General features: G+C 41.1%; 1 protein-coding gene across 2 annotated transcripts in view; it reads left to right on the top strand.

Moving 5' to 3' along the window:
- The window catches only part of GEMIN5 (gem nuclear organelle associated protein 5), a 49,418-nt gene continuing 31,904 nt past the window's right edge, over nt 1–17,514 (top strand). Inside the window, exons 1-10 of one of the 2 annotated variants that reach the window (XM_002816110.5) lie at nt 1–291; nt 1,075–1,235; nt 2,247–2,428; nt 6,200–6,351; nt 6,873–6,992; nt 9,788–9,920; nt 10,905–11,070; nt 12,388–12,600; nt 13,587–13,672; nt 16,755–16,837. In XM_002816110.5, coding sequence (XP_002816156.2) covers nt 126–291; nt 1,075–1,235; nt 2,247–2,428; nt 6,200–6,351; nt 6,873–6,992; nt 9,788–9,920; nt 10,905–11,070; nt 12,388–12,600; nt 13,587–13,672; nt 16,755–16,837 — 1,462 coding nt within the window. In that variant the 5' untranslated portion in view covers nt 1–125. The remainder of the gene's footprint in view (nt 292–1,074; nt 1,236–2,246; nt 2,429–6,199; nt 6,352–6,872; nt 6,993–9,787; nt 9,921–10,904; nt 11,071–12,387; nt 12,601–13,586; nt 13,673–16,754; nt 16,838–17,514) is intronic. The other variant, XM_009241222.4, reaches the window with a different exon arrangement.

Raw genomic sequence — 17,514 nt, 5'->3', positions numbered from 1 at the left:
GCGCACCGTAGAGACTGCCCGAGAAGGCGGGACTCGGAGTTCACCCCGCCCTGCTCCCTAACTAAGGCATGAGGTTACCAGCGGTCGGCTGTGGCAGCTTCTCTTGGCTCTGACGGCTTGTAGTTATGGGGCAGGAGCCGCGGACGCTGCCGCCCTCCCCCAACTGGTACTGCGCCCGCTGCAGCGATGCCGTGCCCGGGGGCCTCTTTGGCTTCGCCGCGCGGACCTCTGTCTTCCTTGTCCGCGTGGGCCCCGGCGCAGGCGAGAGTCCAGGGACACCCCCGTTTCGAGGTAACTCACCACCCTTGGGCCCGAGACTTACTGCTCTTTCTACGCTCCCCAGGGGCGCCTGGTGGACGTCTCCACCCCGTTTTCTACAGCTAGGGAAACTGAGGCCCAGGCTGGGAGGAGAGGCAAGCCCACAGTCACTAAGCTGAGTTGCTTCTGGTCTCGCAATGAGCTACACCATGCTGTGGCCGAGCGGTCCCGCCTCCTGGAGCTTCCACGTGGGGCCGCTTGCTTACTGAAAAGTTAGCCCTGTACAGTCCCGGCCATTTATATGGCTCCCCCGCCCAGCCCGGTGTGCGCCAGCCCCCCGGGAGCCTTCCTGGGGTTGGGGGCTGACTACAGCTGCAGGCCCTAAGCAAGATCCTGCAACGTGTGGCATTCCTTACTCTAAGATGAGTGGGTTGAACCAGATGCTTTCAGGCTCCAAACTAGGCTTTGATTGTGCCTTAGGATATGACATGCCAGGTAATTTATTCTGGCCACATCTAAATAAGAGTCACTTTCACATTATTTGAGCTGCTTTCCAGTCTGTGAACTAAGCAGAGCAAGGTATATCAACATTCATTTCACAGTTGAGAAGCTGAGGCTCAGAGACTTGTTCAAAGTCACGTGGCACAGCCAATATCAGCACTTGGGAATTCTGATTGTAAGTCCGTCTGTGTTTCAGTTATACCATGGGTTAAGTAACTCCAAAGCATCTGCTCACTTATCATCCAACAACAGTATGATTCTGCCAGGAACCTTGGATAGCACTTCGATTAACCTAGCGTCTGGTTTTGCTTAAAGTCATAGGAGAGTTGGTGGGACACACCGAAAGGGTCTCTGGCTTCACATTTTCTCATCACCCTGGTCAGTACAACCTCTGTGCCACCAGCTCCGACGATGGGACTGTGAAAATATGGGATGTAGAGACAAAAACAGTTGTGACAGAACATGCACTCCATCAGGTACCATGGCTTACTGGCTTCTCAAACCGTTTTTATCTATCTGTGCTGAGGGTTCTTCTGTTGCAAGCTAGTTTTGCTAGCTCATCTGTGCAAAGTAACTTGTAATTGTGTTCATTAATTAGATAAGAAACTATATTGTAAGATGTCTCAACTTTTTTTGAAAGGAGATACATACGAACCAGAGGTTGGCAAACTGCTCTGTGCCTATTTTTGCAAATAGGTTTTATTTGAATACAACCACACTAATTCATTTAAGTATTGTCTATGACTGCTTTCATGCTACAAGAGTTGAGTAGTTGCAACAGGCATGGTATGGCCCACAAGGTCTAAAACAATTACCCTGTGGTTATTGATACAAATGGACTCCTGATACAGACTGTAAATCAGTGAATGAAACTCATTTCTAAGCTAGATAGTTACTTGATGTACCTGCCTTTTGAGAGAACAAAGGAAAAGACTTGCTTAATAAGAACTTTGCATTAAGGTATTTAAAAAATTTTTAATGATTATTTGATCCCCAATAGTCTAAATCTTCCCACCATTTTGTTAATATCGTGTTGCTATACAAGTACTATTAATAAGTATTAATTACTTTTTTTTTTCTTTTTTTTTTTTTGAGACGGAGTCTGGCTCTGTCGCCCAGGCTGGAGTGCAATGGCGCGATCTCGGCTTACTGCAAGCTCCGCCTCCTGGGTTGACGCCATTCTCCTGCCTCAGCCTCCTGAGTAGCTGGGACTACAGGAGCCCGCCACCACGCCCGGCTAATTTTTTTATGTTTTTAGTAGAGATGGGGTTTCACCGTGTTAACCAGGATGGTCTCCATCTCCTGACCTGGTGATCCACCCGCCTTGGCCTCCCAGAGTGCTGGGATTACAGGCGTGAGCCACCGCGCCCGGCCATATTAATTACTTTTAATGTATATATGTAGCATTATGCTGGTTTGTGATACAAGTTAAAAATTAAGTAGAACTTTCAGCATTGACAATAACAAATTTTTGTTTTGTTTTAAAGCATACAATATCAACATTACATTGGTCTCCTCGAGTAAAGGACTTAATAGTATCTGGGGATGAAAAAGGAGTGGTTTTCTGTTACTGGTTTAACAGAAACGACAGCCAGCACCTGTTTATAGAACCCAGGACAATTTTCTGTCTTACTTGTTCACCTCATCATGAAGATTTAGTAGCCATTGGGTAAGTACTGTACCATCTGTATTGATGACTTTTGTTTATGATCGTGTTTTGCATTTTCTTTACCTTCTTCTGTCCTTTTATTCCTCAAAGGAAACCACCTACAGATGTTAACCACTCCCCCTGAGCCCTTGGCATCATTTATTCCTCCAGGTCCTTACTGTCTCCGCCACTCCGTTTTTGTTTCCTTGGTTTCCATGGTACTGTACTTTCTTCGTTCTTCGGATCTAACTCCTCCAGTCAACCTTTACATGTAGGAAATGTCCTCTTTCACCTTTTTCGCTTTCTCTACTGCCCGTTGATATAACATGAACTCCCAGGTGTCAGATGACTTTGCTGGTTCTCTCTGGTTCTGAGCGCTCCCTTTAGATTGGGAAAGGATACGGCATTGGGATCTGTTTCCTTGTAGATCACCAAGTTTGTTTCACATGAGCTACCTGAATATACATCCCCCTTTCCTTCACCATTTCATGTACTTCTCGCTGAAAGATGTCTATTTTCTCTAATTTGAAGACTTAAGCAATTTCCCTAGAATGTTGAAGGAGAAATTCTGATTGGAGTGGATTTGAAAGACTGGGGGCTAAGGCAGTAGAGATATACAAAGAGACAACAACTCTTTCACAAAGTTTGTTGTAAAAATGTGCATAGACATGAAGCCAGAGGGGATAGATGGGGTCAAGGGAGTATTAAATGGAAAATACCAGGGAGCTGTTTTTATGCTGATGAAAGTAAGGCTTGAAAAGAGGAAGAGCTTGTTGCAGGAGTAAACTGTGATAAATGCAGGGGTATTGCTGAAAAGTCAAGAGGGGGTTGGATTCAGATGACAAGAAGAAAGAACAGCTGGGAATATAGAAATAGGTGCAGATAGATTTGTAGATGTGTTTGGAAGAAAAAGGTGTTCCATTCTGGGATTTCTGATTTTCTCAGTGAGGCATAAGTCAGAGGGGTAGAGTCAAGTTCATCATGGGGTTGAAACTAGATATGCGAAGAAGGTATGAAAATGGTCAAAGAGAATAGGTAAATGAATGTACTAAGGAAAATTATAGGCCCAGTGTTCACTGTTGAGTGGCAAACAAAGAATCGTGGCCATAAATTTAAAGTAAACCCAAACTGTTTGAAAAAGGAGATGATTGGATTCAACCAGGTTTGGGGCTTTGTGGAGTAAGTACTCTTGAGGGAGAAGGAGACAGGGGGCGTACGGGTATTTTTAAAAGTTGATGATAAGGCTGAGCGCAGTGGCTCACACCTGTAATCCCAGAACTTTGGGAGGCCGAAGCGGGTGGATCACCTGAGGTCAGGAGTTCAAGACCAGCCCAGCCAACATGGTGAAGCCCCATCTCTACTAAAAATAAAAAATTAGGCCTGGCGCAGTGGTGCATGCCTGTAATCCTAGCACTTTGGGAGGCCAAGGTGGGCAAATCACCTGTGGTCGGGAGTTCGGGACCAGCCTGACCAACATGGAGAAACCCCGTCTCTATTAAAAATACAAAATTAGCCAGGCATGGTGGCGCGTGCCTGTAATCCCAGCTACTAGGGAGGCTGAGGCAGGAGAATCACTTGAACCCGGGAGGCGGAGGTTGTGGTGAGCCAGGATTGAGCCATTGCACCCCAGCCTGGGCAACAAGAGCGAAACTCTTCCTCAAAAAAACAAACAAACAAACAAAAATTAGCCAGACATGGTGGCGCACACCTGTAATCCCAGCTACTAGGGAGGCTGAGGCAGGAGAATCACTTGAACCCGGGAGGCGGAGGTTGTGGTGAGCCAGGATTGAGCCATTGCACCCCAGCCTGGGCAACAAGAGCGAAACTCTTCCTCAAAAAAACAAACAAACAAACAAAAATTAGCCAGACATGGTGGCGCACACCTGTAATCCCAGCTACTCAGGAGGGTGAAGCAGGAGAATCACTTGAACCTGGGCAGTGGAAGTTGTGGTGAGACGAGATTGCACCACTGCACTCCAGCCTGAGCGACAGAGCGAGACTCTATCTCAAAAAAAGAAAGTCAATGATAGTGATGGATCATGAAATCTGTGCTGCATTGGGTGGGGGGAAGTATGGAAAGACAGGTGTGGGTGAGTGATAGTGAAAATGGAAGGGAACTGGATCGGCAGTCTCTTGAAGTGGGAGCAGTGTTGTAGTAGGGTTGATAGAGAGGATGAACAGAAAGGTGGTAGGCAGGGGTCAGGGGAGGATCTTCAGAATAGTATTCCCAGAAAGCTTGATTCAGATTTCTAAATAGCTTGATCTGTTGGCGATTAGGTTGCATAACTTGGCAGTTTTCAAAGTCCGGGTCTTCAAAGGTTGACATACTCTAGTGTTTCTTTTAAAAAAAAAATAAACAAATAAAGCTGTGCTGGTGTTCTTCCCTGTCGAATGCTGTAATGTGTAGGAAGTGTGAATAGGTACAGCCACTTTGTAGAATGCAGTTTTTGTACTTTCTAATAAAGATGCGTATATCTTAACATCCTGGCAGTTCCATTACTAGGCATCAAACCTGAAATTGTCTTAGATGTGTACATGAACATTAGTAGCATTTTTTTGTTGTAAAAAATGGAAGTCCTTCAAAAGGAAAATGAATAAACTTTGATATATTCACACAGTGCAGTACTAATACAATAGTGTAATGACTGGCTGGGAACTAGAGTTACGTGTATCAACATGGATGAATTACAAACAGAATGAGTGAAAAAAACAAGCTGCAGGAAAATAGATGATAGCATTTATGTGCAGTTTTAAAATATGCAAAATCTATATCTTATTTAGGAATATATACAAAGAAAGGCTAGGAATGATATGACACAATTCACAAATAGAGTTTGACCTCTGGATAAAGGAAGAAAAGGAGAAGAGATCTGGCAAGGAGAGAGGTTTGATTGAGGTGGAATGTACGGAGGACTTCAGCTCTATTGGTAATTATTTTTCTTAGGCAGGGTGGTGGATTACTTTTTTTATGTATCTGAAGTAATTCATTTTTAAAAAGCTATTAGAATTTCTCAGTTTCTTTTGAATTCATAAAATTACAGCCTTGGAATATGCAGGTCTAGAGTGTAGAATTGTGCAACTTTTGTTAAGTTCACAGTTTAAAAAGTAGTATCACTTATAAAAAAGAGATTATTTTCCAGTGCACTAGGACGAAATTATCTCTAATTAGAAGAGTTGGCCGGGTGTGGTGGCTCATGCCTATAATCCCATCACTTTGGGAGGCCAACGCAGGTAGATTGCTTGAGCCCAGGAGTTCGAGACCAGCCATGAGCAACATGGTGAAACCTCATCTCTACAAAAAAATACAAAAATTCGCTGGGCATGGCACGTACCTTTAGTCCCAGCTACTCTGGGAGGTTGAGGTGGGAGGATTGCTTGAGCCTGGGAAGTCAAGGCTGCAGTAAGTGGTAATTGTGCCACTGCACTCCAGCCTGGGCAACAGAGAGGGAAAAAAGAAGAAGAGTTGCTGGACCCTTGCAAAAACTGTGAAAGTTCCCTTAGAACAAAATCATGGTCCACTGTGAGTTTTGTACCAGGCAACATACATAGTATTACCTAGTGCCAAGAGTTTGATCATAGAGAGAAGGGTTTTAACAAAACCGGGAGGCATAAGGTGAGCACTTTAAAAAAAGGAAAAAACAAAATTATTTTTTGTCCTCTTCCTTCCTCCACCACCCCAAATGCACCTAACTTTAAGGAATGCACCAATGGTAACTCTAAGCCAAAGTGTTTACTAGAGGCTCTGTTCTGTCTTCATTTTTTTAGTAATATTTCTAACTCTTGTTTTTTTAGCTACAAGGATGGCATAGTGGTGATAATTGACATCAGTAAGAAAGGAGAAGTTATTCATAGGCTTCGAGGCCATGATGATGAAATCCACTCCATAGCCTGGTGTCCCCTGCCTGGTGAAGATTGTTTATCTATAAACCAAGAGGAAACTTCAGGTAGAGATGGTTTAAGGGAAAGTTAAGTACTCTTGAGACCTGAAGAACAGAGTGGGTACAATTATATCATTTTTTATTTATTATTTATTTTTGGAGACGGAGTTTTGCTTTTGTTGCCTAGGCTGGAGCGCGATCTCGGCTTACCGCAACCTCCTCCTCCCGGGTTCAAGCGATTCTCCTGCCTCAGCCTCCCAAGTAGCTGGGATTACAGGCACGTGCCACCACGCCCAGCTAATTTTGTATTTTTAGTAGAGACAGGTTTCTCCATGTTGGTCAGGCTGGTCTTGAACTCCCGACCTCAGGTGATCCACCTGCCTCAGCCTCCCAAAGTGCTGGGATTACAGGTGTGAGCCACTGCGCCAGGCTGAATTATATTATTTTAATTATACCTAAAACTTCAAATTTTATAGTTCAGACCTATGAAAGAGATAGCTAAGTTTTGGAAATGCTTGCAAACTAATTTTTTTATATTAGTGCGTGTTTAATGCAAATTAAAAACAAAATTACCACCTATCTCATAGAAGAAGCTGAAATTACCAACGGGAATGCTGTAGCACAAGCTCCAGTAACAAAAGGCTGCTACTTAGCCACTGGAAGCAAAGATCAAACCATTCGAATCTGGAGCTGTTCTAGAGGCCGAGGTAAGATTGATCTTTCTTTTGTGATGTAACCTATGTTGATCTGGTGGAAGTAGAGGGTTTTTTGTTCTGTCTTATTGCCCTGAGGGTGTGTCATCTATCTGAGAGCAGTTCTTCACTTTTTGGTCTAGAATTCTGCTTCCTCATTTGAGCCTGGGCTAGAACTCTCTATTCTCTCAACATCTGGTCTTAGAGATTAGTATTTCCCATGCATTCCAGGAGAAGACAAGGATCTCTTGCTTTATAGAAGGGTCACTGTTTGGCATGGAGAGCAGAAAGAATATTTGTAATAAAAACAGGAATATTAGAACGTGATATGGCCTAAGCCAGGAGAATGGAAAAGATCTTAAGAGTTAGAGCTTTTAATGCACAAATGCGGAATAAATTACATACACCTAGCGTGGAATTATGTGTAAAAGCTCATTTTATCCAAATTATAGAGCCCCTCAATCATTTAGCTTTCCCAAATGTCTCTTTGAACAGAACTTTTATCTTTAAGTTTAAAAATTAAGAGAAACTGTAGGCATAATGAATATTTACAGTATATCATAGAATATAACCTTTATAGTAAAAATCTTGCTTTTCTCTTTCTAGCAGGCTTCTTTCTTCATTTTATTTTTTTTCGCAGTTTTTTAAGCTGTGGTGGAAAATATAACATTTGCCATCTTTATCACTTTTAAGTGTACATTTAAGTGGTATGAAGTACACTCTAAAGTTGTGCAACTGTCACAGCCACCCGTCTCCAGAATTCTACTCTCCATTCCCCCCTCCCCCAGGCCCTGGCAACCATCATTCTGCTTTCTGCTCTACGATTTTGACTACACTGAGTATTTCCTTTGAGTGAAATTATGCATATGATATGTCTTTTTGTGACTGGCTTATTTGACTTAGCATATATCCCCGAAGTTCATTGATGTTGGTACCGTATGTCAGCATATACTTCCTTTCTAAGGCGGAATAATATTCCATTGTATGTATGTCCCACATTTTACTTACCCACTCATCCACTTGTTATAAATAAAATTTCAGTGCTGCAAAAGAAATAGCGCTCAAATATAAAACTTTCTTTTTAATTCTCAGCAAGGCAATGTACTTCTATAGAAGGGTGCGCCCTTACAGATGGAGCAGTGGTGAGCGCACACTTGGACAAGGGAGGGGAGGGGTTCTTATCCCTGATGCATGTGGCTGCTGCTGCTGTGTCGTTCCCCTATCAGCTAGGGTTAGACCGCACAGGCTAAACTAATTCTGATTGGCCAATTTAAAGCGAGTGCCGGGGTAAGTGGTTTGACGGGAAAAAATGGTTATGGCAGGAAAAATGGTTATGGCAGAGCAGGAAATCAGAGTGAGTCAGGGTGGAGCAGGTAATCGGAATGAGTCAGGATGGAGCAGGTAATCGAAAAAGGTTGCTTTTACGAGGAAGTTCAGTTTAAAAACAGAAGGCAAATAATTGAACATACTGACATATTGATTCTTTGAAGAGAAATTTAGAACTCATATCTCACACACTGATGGACATTTGGGTTGCTTCCATGTTTTACTATTCTAAATAATATGCTATGAGCAAGGATGTACTTTCTACTTTATTTGAAACCGTGATAGTTTTATCATATTTGCCCAATTGCATGTAAAGCAAGTAGCACAGCACTTGGAATGTCGTCCAGGCTTCATCAGTGGTAGGTAACTAATAGTATAATTTGGGAAGACAGAACTTTTTTAAGGTTTACAGGCTGCTATTGGGCATACTGCAGCTAAAACTCCAAGTGGGAACATAAGGCTGAGGATCCCTCCAGGAGGGTAACCTCTAGACTTAGAGGTGTCTGGTAAAATGGCCTTCAATTGGGGTTGTGCAGCAGAATCAGCTGGAGAGTCTTTGGAAAAATGTAGGTTCTTGTACCCCACCTCAGATCTACTGAGTCAGAATCTCTAGGAGTTAGGCCCTGGTATATGTATTTTTTAAAGTTCCACCTGTGGTTCTGATGCACAATACAGCTTAAAAAACGGTGATTAGAAGCGTGTCGGGTGGAGGTACTCCTCAGCCACAGCATGTTGACTGCCAAATTTTTCTTTGTTGGATTTCTTGCCGACTAGAAATAGTAATCCCAACCTCTGTCCTTTTCACTTTGGAGTTATGTCACCACAATACTTTTGGGCACACAACTCAGTTGTGTTACTAGCTGGGTTCTCAGTTTTACTTGGGAACTCATTTTCCCAGACCAAAAAAATACTCTTTTTCTTTTGAGGCGAAGTCTCGCTCTGTCGCCTAGGCTGGAGTGCAGTGGCACAATCTCAGCTCACTGCAAGCTCCACCTCCCGGGTTCATGCCATTCTCCTGCCTCAGCCTCCCGAGTAGCTGGGACTACAGGTGCCCGTCACCACACCTGGCTAATTTTTTTGTATTTTTATTAGAGACAGGGTTTCACCGTGTTAGCCAGGATGGTCTCGATCTCCTGACCTCATGATCTGCCCGCCTTGGCCTCCCTAAGTGCTGGGATTACAGGCATGAGCCACCGCGCCCGGCCAAAAAAAAACATACTCTTAATACATTGAGGTTGTCAAGATAGCCTATGGAAGCTTGTTTGACCTAAATGTAGCTAGACTAGTATTAACCACTATTTATAGTGATTAAAATTATAACCATAATAATGGTTAAAATTGTAACCATTGGAAAATGAGATCTGAATTCTAAGTAACCAAACTAACAAGGTTTTACAGCACAGACTGTATTATGAACCGCCGGCGACTTCATGCATGTAGTTTCACTGTCTTGAGTGCCCATTGGCCTTCTTTTTAATCTGCAGGGGTGATGATTTTGAAATTGCCCTTTCTGAAGAGAAGAGGAGGGGGTATAGACCCAACTGTTAAAGAGCGCCTTTGGTTGACCCTCCATTGGCCCAGCAATCAGCCAACACAGCTGGTATCTAGCTGTTTTGGGTAAGTCTTTTTTGGTCATGCTTTCTCAGATATATTTTGTTTTTCTATTTGGCCTCAGGTCCTCCTAGGATGGAGAAAGTAATGGCCAAGGCTTGTATTATGATGGGCCATTTGAAATGGAAAAATTGTGAGAATAATGCCTGTGCTGTCTACTAACAGAGCTGTAAAAAGATCACATAAGTATAGTCCGGCAGTTAGGAATATGGACTCTGAAGTCAGAACTAAATTTCAGAATCACTTTGTCACTTACTGCCTTGTATTCATGAGCAAGACCGTTTACTTTTCTGAGCTTCAGTCACTTCAAGTGTAGAAAGGGGAGATGGTTATAATATTTTCTCTTAGGTTGAATGGCTATGCCCATTCAGTAAACAAAGTTCATTGACTACCTACTTCTAGTGGCTGGAGATAAATCTGTTTAAAGGGTAGTCCAATACACTCACATGGTTCAAGAAGAATGAAAGTATATAATAAACTGTCCTTCTGTCTTCCCTAGCTACTTGGTTCCCCTTTCTGTGATTAAATTTTTTTTTTTTTTTTTTTTTTTTGAAACAGGGTCTTGCTCTGTCACCCAGGCTGGAGTGTAGTGGTGCAAACACAGCTCACTGCAGCCTCAACCTCCTGGGCTCAAGCAATTCTCCCACCTCAGCCTCCCAAGTAACTGGGACCATAGGTGTGCACCACCATGCCCAGCTAATTTTTTAATTGTTTGTAGAGATGGTCTCACTTTGTTGCCCAGGCTGGTCTTGAGATCTGGGCTTCAAGCGATCCTCCTGCCTTGGCCTCCTAGAGTGCTGAGATTACAGATGTGAACTACTGCACCCAGCCTTCCCAGAGATATTTTGTGCATATTTTCAGAATATGCAATTTTTCTCTCCTTAAAAAACAACAAATCATTTTGCAGCTATGAGCCCAGACTCTGTCTCAACAGTCACTTGTTTTCAGATTGTTTGTAAAAGAACTAATGCTTATGTTTTTCCTTCACAGAGGTGAACTGTTGCAATGGGATCTCACTCAATCTTGGAGACGGAAATACACCCTCTTCAGTGCCTCATCAGAAGGGCAAAATCATTCAAGAATTGTGTTTAATTTATGTCCTTTACAAACAGAGGATGACAAACAGCTGTTACTTTCTACATCAATGGATAGAGATGTAAGAATGCTTATTTTCACTCAGCATTGTAAAGCAGCAGTTTACAACTTGGGTGGGATGAGAGGGCTTTTTCAAAGCACCTGTCAAGTTATAATACTCCACCCCTGACTCCAATTTTAGAGTTACTGCTACAGATCAGCACTGAATATATCAGTAGCTCACATGTAAGGAGAATGTGAAGACCCACCAAAATAGTTTTTTGTTAAAGCAGACATAATAAAGAAGGGTAGTTTTGCCCAGGGAAGGATGTATTAGGTCAAGCTTATCCAACCCACGGCTCAGGATGGTTTTAAGCTCATCAGCTGTTGTTAGTGTTCGTGGTTTTTTTTTTTCTGAGACAGAGTCTTGCTCTGTCTCCCAGGCTGGAATGCAGTGGCATGATCTCGGCTCACTGCAAGCTCCACCTCCCCGGTTTTACGCCATTCTCCTGCCTCAGCCTCCTGAGTAGCTAGGACTATAGGCATGTACCACCTACGCCCAGCTAATTTTTTTTTTTTTGTATTTTTAGTAGAGAAGGAGTTTCACTGTGTTGGCCAGGATGGCCTTGATCTCCTGACCTCGTGATCCGCCCGCCTCAGCCTCCCAAAGTGCTGGGATTACAGGCGTGAGCCACGGCGCTTGACCTAGTGTTAGTGTATTTTTTGTGTGACCCAAGACAATTCTGCTTCCAATGTGGCCCCAGAAAGCCAAAAGATTGGACACCCCTGTATTAGGTCCTCATGTTATGGTTTATCCTGGTTTGTAGTTTATGTAGCAGAATAGAAATCTTTCAGAGAGAATTGACTTTATTTGAAAGCCTGTTACCTTACTGTTTTGCAGTTAAGCTAGGCTTATTTGGTAGACTTCATTTTCTCCCAAGCCTGTCTCTTAAACAAGTGATGATTAAACACTTACCACTCCTCCTTCCCTGGGTATGATAAGGTGTTTTGCCTTTTGAGAGAGCAGTTCTTCGATTTTTCCACTGTGCTGAGGCCATCTTCTTCCTTAGAGTTTGCCAAATGAGGGGGTTACCGGTGCTATAATAGGACAGAAAGACCACCGAACTTGGAGACAGGAGGCATGGGTTCTGGTTTATTAATTGTGTAACCCTGAATTCACTTGACATCTTTGGGAATAAATATATTTTAAGATCCCTTTAAGCAACATAATTTATTACTTTTTTTTTTTTTCCTTAGCAGTGCTTTCTGCAATTCCTACTGGAAGACATACATTATCCTTACTCAGTCTTTGAGCCTATCCCATTTGACATATCAGGGTTTTTTTTCCCTATTTCTCTGTTCTTTTTTATGTTTAGGCTCTTACCATTAATCTTTGCAGGTAAAATGTTGGGACATAGCCACCCTGGAGTGCTGCTGGACCCTGCCTTCCCTTGGTGGGTTTGCATACAGCCTGGCTTTCTCTTCTGTGGACATAGGCTCTTTGGCCATAGGTGTTGGGGATGGCATGATCCGTGTATGGAATACACTCTCTATAAAGAACAACTATGATGTGAAAAATTTTTGGCAAGGTGTCAAGTCCAAGGTTACAGCGGTAAGGATTCTTTTTTTGAGCTTGTTTTGAACTTTTTTTTTTTCCCAAATAATTCTCTTTTATGCCTGTTCATTTAAATGAGCTCTGTTGAGAATCAAAAGTTTTAAAGTATTTTCAATTAAGTTTAAAACTAGGAAAGCAGAAGGATCCTGTAACCAAACCCATTATCCTCCAGAGTTTAAATTTATTAACGCTCTGTTCATCTCAGCATTTTTTCTAATAGTAAGAAGTTAGAAATAGCCTGACTGTATATTCATAGAAAATGCATTAAGTTATAAGATAACCACATGTTGGAATGGCATCAAATTATTGAAAACGATAATGTAGATTCTTTCTTCCTTGATGTGGAAAGGTATATAAATGATTTATGAAAAATGTCAATTATAAAACATGGAAAGCAGGTTACAAAACAGTATGTGTAATTTTTTTGGTTTTCTCTAAAATGATACCTTTCTTTTGGCTATTGAATCTAAAGGTAATAAATTTTTCTGGTTTAAAAAGAAAATCAAACAACACAAAAATAGTGAAAGGAAACATTTTTTTCCTACCCTACCCTCCACTCCAGTCCCCCACTTGAATAATCCAGAGAACCACTGTGGACAGTTTATGATCTGTCTTTTCAAATTTTGTAAACTATTTAATATTAATAGAACTGTATTTTCTAAATTCTTCCAGAATCTCTTATTCCGACTCGACAGTGTATAATGCACATCATTTACGTATTTGAACTCATTTGGTTTTTTCAATTGTGTATAAGTTTATTCACAAAAATGTCTGGAAAGAGAGATACAACATCTGCAGTCGGTTTTTTGAATGAAAGATTACAGATGACATTGACTTTGTTTTTAATACCCTTTTTCTCCTTTAAATAATGAAGAAATCAGAGCAAGAAAGTTTCCCTTTGGATGCTTAAAGGGTAATGTAAGGATTCCTTTAACTATATGCCCCACTTCTTATATTCTCACTTGGGGACTCTTTTTTTGTAGCTGTGCTGGCACCCAATCAAGGAAGGTTGCTTAGCTTTTGGAACTGATGATGGAAAAGTGGGATTGTATGACACCTACTCCAACAAGTAAGAAATGGGTGATTCTTCTTCCATTGTGGCCCAGGGGAGCCAAAAGATTGGACACCCCTGCTCTAGAATAATCCCTCACTTTCCTTTTCATAACGTTGCCTTTTCAATTTGAAGACTACAAATCAGTTGTTTGGTAGACCCTTCCACATTTTGGACTTGTCAGTTACCTCCTTGTGGTACCTTATAACTCATTTCCCTGTTCCCTATGTTTCGTATGAACTAGAAGTTATGTCTAGAACTACATTCTCCACTACAGTAGTCATTAACCACAGGTGATTACTGAGCACTTGAAAGGTGCCAAGTCCAAACTGAGATGTGCTGTAAGTGTAAAATACACACCAGAGTTCCGAGTCTTAATATTTAAAGAAAATTAAAAATCTCAATAATTATTTTATTTTGATTACATTTTAAATAATACTTTCAGTGTGCTGAGTTAAATAAAATACATTATTAAAATTTCACTTTTTTCTTTTGCTTTTTTTAAATATGGCTACTAGAAAACTTTAGGTTACATATACAGTTCATCTTTGTGGCTTACATTGTTTATTTTTGTACACTGCTGCTCTAGACGCTTGATTAGAATCCAGACCTGTGTTGTTCAGTTTGGTAGCCACATGTGGCTATTTATACTTAAAAGTAATTAAAATGAAATAGAAATTCAGTTCCTCAGTCACACTAGCCCCATTTTAAATGCACAAGAGGCATCCGTGACTAATGGCTACCTTATTGGACAACACTGTTCTAGACCAGGTGTTGGTGAACCATGGTCTGTGAATTAAGAATGGTTTTACCTTTTTAAGTGGCTGGAGAAAAATCAAAAGAATGTTTTATGACATATGAAGACTAAATAAAATTCAGATTTCAGTGTCTGTAAGCAAAATTTTATTGGGACATGGCTACACTCCTTTGTTTACATTCTGTCTGGCTGCTTTCATACTACCACAGCAGTGTGGAGTAGTTGTGGCAGGGACCACATGGCTCACAAAGCCTGAAATATTTACAGAAAAGGTTGGCCGGCCTCTGTCTTAGATCATTCATTTCTGAGTGAAAATCATTTATGATACTGCAGAGCTGTGCTTTTTTTTTTTTTTTCTTTTCTTTTTTTTTTTTTTTGAGACAGAGTTTCGCTCTTGTTGCCCAGGCTGGAGTGCAGTGGTGTGATCTCAGCTCACCAAAACCTTCACCTTCTGGGTTCAAGTGATTCTCCTGCCTCAGCCTCCTGAGTAGCTGGGATTACAGGCATGTGCCACCACACCTGGCTAATTTTGTATCTTTAGTAGAGACAGACAGGGTTTCTCCGTATTGGTCAGGCTGGTCTTGAACTCCCAACCTCAGGTGATCCACCCTCCTCACCTCCCAAAGTGCTGGGATTACAGATGTGAGCCACCATGCCTGGCCAGAGCTGTCCTTTTTATATGCAGTTCTTGAAGTACTCATGTAGAACCTACATGCAGTTGACTATTCTCCTTTTTTAACTCTCAAAAAAAAAAAAACACTATTTAAAGGCCTGGCACGGTGGCTCACGCCTGTAATCCTAGCACTTTGGGAGGCTGAGGCGGGTGGATCCTGAGGTCAGGAGATTGAGACCATCCTGGCTAACACGGTGAAAGCCCGTCTCTGCTAAAAATACAAAAAATTAGCTGGACGTGGTAGTGGGTGTCTGTATTCTCAGCTACTCGGGAGGCTGAGGTAGGAGAATTGTTTGAACCCAGGAGGCAGAGGTTGCGATGAGCCGAGATCGTGCCACTGTGCTCCAGCCTGGGCGACAGAGCAAGACTCCATCTCAAAAAAAAAAAAAAAAAAAAAAAACTATTTTAAGGATTTATTTAAAGTACACTGTTTTTAATCAAATACAACTTAAATAGTTCTATATCATCATGAAATTGCTAATTCTATTAAATTATTATATCCTGGTTATTATAAGCTGAATATTCAGACTAACAGTACAAAAGCCATGTAATAGCCAGGGAGTAGTGGGTATTGCCCCAGAGCTATTGTTAGGCATTTTGCCAGAACTGCTTATTCTATTTCTTTTAGATATAGTCTAAAGTAGGCCAGGCACAGTGGCTCCCAGCACTTTGGGAGGCCGACGCGGGCGGATCACGAGGTCAGGAGATCAAGACCATCCTGGCTAACACTGTGAAACCCCATTTCTACTAAAAGTACAAAAAATTAGCCGGGCTTGGTGGCAGGTGCCTGTAGTCCCAGCTACTCCAGAGGCTGAGGCAGGAGAATGACATGAACCCAGGAGGCGGAGCTTGCAGTGAGCAGAGATCGCGCCACTGCACTCCAGCCTGGGTGACAGAGCAAGACTCCGTCTCTAAAAATGAAAAAAAGAAAATACATAGGCTAAAGTATAAATTAGCCTGTTTATAAAATATAAATTTCTTTTAGAAATTTTGATTTATTCTCTAGACTGATCACTATAAATTTGTCAGATAAATAGAAGTAAGTCAGCTGCTAATTATTCATAGGCTCTGGAATTCTAAAATCATACAAAGAATGTATGATAATTTATGGTAAAAGATAAGAATGCTGCCTGGTTTTTTCCTACAAAGTTAAGCATTCTTTACTGACACATCACATATCATTACCATAACAACCTTCAAAAATACTCTTAGGAGTACGCCTTCTTTAAAAGACAATCACAAACTGAAAATCTCTCTACCCTGAAATCTTGTCTCAGTTTAGGAAATGTGATGTTAATGGCACAGAGTAAGTCTAAAATGACTTCTCATCTTTTACATGACTGTAAAGTGAATACATTTGGGTGGTGATAATATATGTTCTGACTAGATGGGTAAGAGTAGCATTTTTTGGGTGGTAAAATATGTTTGGGACTTAACGTTTTGGTAGTAAATGTCATTATTTGGTATTTAAATATAATTTAAATGTAAATATTATATGATAATTAACTGCTTTACAATCAACTATTTGGAGCAAGATATTGTTGAATTATTTTTCTCCAATTATTAGTAGTTATGTTTATAATGGGGACCTTTTAGAAAAAGATGGTCTGTTTTTCACTATGCCTTTTTGTTTAAATCTCCGTTTGTTCTGTCTCCCCGCTCTTCTAAAGGCCTCCACAGATTTCTAGCACATATCATAAGAAGACTGTATATACTTTAGCCTGGGGGCCACCAGTACCCCCCATGTCACTTGGTAAGTATCTGAACAATTCCGTAACAAATATGAGAGTATTCTTCCTTCAGTTTAATCCTAAAATATTAAAGATGGAAAGAGTCATAAATGGTCTAGTGCACTGACTGCTTATGTGGGCTACTTATGTCCCCAGGGGTTCATGAAGACAGTGGTGGCAGATGATAAATCATAATTCCTGGGAGAAACCATTTACCCATAATAAGCTTCCCCAAACTCACTAAAGCATTGTTTCTTCTATTTGATCTGAAATTTTTCATTGTATGTATAGTTATCATGCTGGGTTCTGATACCCAGTCTAATATTCTTCACTAAAACTTGCTGTCTCTTTAATTTTATCAGAATTAGAATGATACTTCGGTATATTAATGGAATAATATCTGTTTTCACCCACAGGAAAAGCAAACTTAGAGTTTCTGAAATGATCTTTTGCCTTTGATTCAGCATTCTGCTCCTTTCCCTCTTCTAGCCCCTCAGCCTTGTCTTTCTTTTTCTTATTACTAAAGTAATGAGTCTTTTCTATTAGCTTTTTAAATGAGTGTATTCATCAAAAGTCTCTGATAAACTTTTCTTAACCATCTATGATGAAACATCTGTAAATTTCTATAGGAATTGCATTACATAGGATAAGTAGATTTATCAGAACTCAAGTAGCATTGGAATTTGTAGTTCATTTATTC

Source organism: Pongo abelii, chromosome 4 (assembly GCF_028885655.2).
Source record: "Pongo abelii isolate AG06213 chromosome 4, NHGRI_mPonAbe1-v2.0_pri, whole genome shotgun sequence".
Classification (NCBI taxonomy): domain Eukaryota; kingdom Metazoa; phylum Chordata; class Mammalia; order Primates; family Hominidae; genus Pongo; species Pongo abelii.
Note: the sequence above shows the minus strand (reverse complement) of the source record. Positions and strands in the feature narration are given on the sequence as shown.